Source organism: Cystoisospora suis (assembly GCF_002600585.1).
Source record: "Cystoisospora suis strain Wien I chromosome Unknown contig_12995, whole genome shotgun sequence".
Classification (NCBI taxonomy): domain Eukaryota; phylum Apicomplexa; class Conoidasida; order Eucoccidiorida; family Sarcocystidae; genus Cystoisospora; species Cystoisospora suis.
In genome coordinates, this window is record NW_027165749.1 from 1 (window position 1) to 2,630 (window position 2,630).

Consider the following 2,630-nt stretch of genomic DNA (forward strand, 5'->3'; position numbering starts at 1 on the left):
TCCCAAACCGATTTGATGGCGTCCTGTGCTGCTTGTCTGTGAAGGGACGAGTCACGTACACGCGAAGGTGTCCGACATTTCGGGTATTTCACCCCAGAGCAGCATAGTCTCCTCTACAAAGCGTTCCGTACATCAGAAATCGAGTAAGTGCTCTCGGAGGAGAATGAGAAACTCGCAGGCCAGCAACCTCCACTTGTCCATTGAGTTAGCCATTGCGTCCCTAGGGACCAGTGCCATAACGTATACCTATGTACAGCTCACCTTTTCTGAGGCTGCTACCTATGTGCCTTGTTCTTCTAAGAGAACCGTAGTTACTCGAGAGTCACTGAATTCTCCCTGCTTTGATTATGTCGCCTTGGATTATGCTTGGCTTACGCAACCGACGCGGTGGCGATGGTACACTCCAGGAGCACGAGCTACCTCACTGATATTATCTGAGCCTCCGCGAAAAAGACTAGCCCCATTTCTACGGATATGACTTTCCCGGTGTTTTGCTGCGTTAGGTACGAAGACAAGCTCGACCACTACGACGACAGAGACGAGTAGTGTGCTGGATGCGACAGCGCCTGTGTACCGCGGCCCTGATCCACTACCGACATGCCTGTATCGTCGACTATACGACCCTGCGGGGCCCGTGATGTTTCCGTTCCCGCCGCTGCAAGGTGCACAGCACGCGCGTGCTGAAATTCGGCTGTGGCCTCGGGATGTCGATCGCGTCCTTTCACAGAACAGCAGCAAGCGCAAGGTACATCGAGCAGTTTGGCTGTCCCCTGTCGAGCCTAAAATCGCCTTCCCGGTTGCATTGAAGTTCGTAGAGGATGGAAATGTGCGTGACGGACGAAGCATCAAGCGGGAGATCGAGTGCCATCTTTATATTTACCAGCGTCTAGGACAGCTGATGGCTGGTAAGCCTTATGCCCGGCTTGAGGATGCGTGGCCGTGCGCAGAAATGTTTGGGTATTACTTGGACAAGAAGAACCCGGGAATGTCAGTTCTAGTAACACGCAAGCTGTCTGGTCCGGACTTCTTTGACGTGATTCGTACCGAGCACACCTCGACTTTCACAGCAAGGACGGCTGTACTGTACGAACAGCACAAGCTCCAGTGGTGCTTACTTGCTATGGAGAGGATTGCGCAGTACGGCAGGCTGGGGATCCGTCACAATGACATCAAGCCAGACAATATCGTCCTCGACTTCTATGCAGCCCCGGACTCGAACGAACGTCTTCTTGATGTCAAGCTCATCGATCTCGGTACCGCCTCTATGCAGCATGCAAAAGACTTCACTGGTGGGACATCATGGTATGAATCACCGGAGCAGAAAGTGCTCGAGTATCATACGAAGAAGCAGCGGAACCTGGAAGCCGCAAAACAGGTAGATATTGGCCTGCCGTCAGATGCCTGGGGCGCTGGTCTATCTATTACTGAGGTCCTCATGGGAAGGCGAGTAGTGGACGTCATGAAGCCTCCCCTAGGTCCTGGGCCGCTAGATTTCCGTGGAACTGAGGGCTGGGTTGTAGAACCGAAGGACTGGGTACAGTGTGCAAGGCACGCTCTAGGTCTCGACCGAGAGCAACAGAGATTTCCGCTTTGCGCCGAGGCTGCTAGACTTGTTTTTTCAATGCTTGTGAGGCCTAAGCCCGCTATGCGTGCAACGGTGGAAGACGTCTTACCGCATATGCGATTGTTTGCTGAAGAGAGCGCATTACAAGCGCTCCGCAAGTATCATGACACCACCGGATGCGATGCAACGCAGATGCGACTCGCGTGCCCTGTTGGCAACTCGAACCATCATCATGGTTCGTGAAGCTTTCCTCCTCTTTACATTCAGGTGGCTGTTCACAGGTTTCTCCACACTGCAGCAGTGGAGGTATAGTGACTACTGTGGATCCCTGTGTGTCTTAAGGGTCTGCTCTCTAATACTCGGAAAACAGAAATTTCTGTCTCATCGGCCATGAGAAGAAAAGGCCAAAAGAGAGAGCGTTGAGCATGGAGTTCATCCCCGCCGTGGTGAAAGTTTTTTTCGAAGATTCTTTTCTGGAGAAAGAAGAGGGAGAGGATGGAGTTCTCCTGGTTCTTTACGCCGTACTACTCCTTCCTTCGGTCTCCTGTGTGTCGATTCCCTTGAATCGATCCTTTCCCAAGGGGGTGGTAGTAGTACAGATTGATTGCATGTAAGGTGGTGGGGAGCATACTACGTACATTACTGTATAAGTAGCTCATTTCTTGTAGCAGAACGACGCAACGAAAAAAAAAAACGTGTCTGATCGTTGCGTATACTCGCCCTAGCCTCCTTGCTCGAGGTGTGCTCACTTGCGCTCCCCATCGTTGGTAGCATACATCGGCATGAGAGGATCTTCAAGGATACCCCCGAAGAAGATGCCGCCTGTCTGCGCCTGCGTAAACCTTTCCTGCCTGCCCGAGACAAGACGATCACCAACCCTGTCCGTAGAGGATGTGCGATGGAGTTCCTCCGGGCGAAGCGAGGCGAGCAGCAGCAGTGCATCGTGTATGCTGTAATGCAGCCTAGGCTGTTCAAGAAGATGCCGTAAGCATATCCATCACTATCATCACTATCTCGCTTTCTTGTATGACACACCTCAACAAGAAAGCGAGATAGTGATGATAGT

At 52.1% G+C, this 2,630-nt stretch overlaps 1 protein-coding gene across 1 annotated transcript; it reads left to right on the top strand.

Moving 5' to 3' along the window:
• The first annotated feature begins 46 nt into the window (after nucleotides 1-46).
• On the top strand, nucleotides 47-2,594 carry CSUI_011530 (protein kinase domain protein). Its single transcript, XM_068071628.1, has 2 exons — nucleotides 47-143; nucleotides 504-2,594. Exon 2 carries the CDS (start codon nucleotides 638-640, stop codon nucleotides 1,805-1,807), a length of 1,170 nt encoding a protein of 389 aa, XP_067916396.1. The 5' UTR covers nucleotides 47-143; nucleotides 504-637; the 3' UTR covers nucleotides 1,808-2,594.
• Nucleotides 2,595-2,630: the final 36 nt, after the last annotated feature.

Excerpts from the sequence above, each read along its gene's own strand:
- CSUI_011530 (XM_068071628.1), top strand. The coding sequence starts at position 638 with ATGTTTCCGTTCCCGCCGCTGCAAGGTGCACAGCACGCGCGTGCTGAA.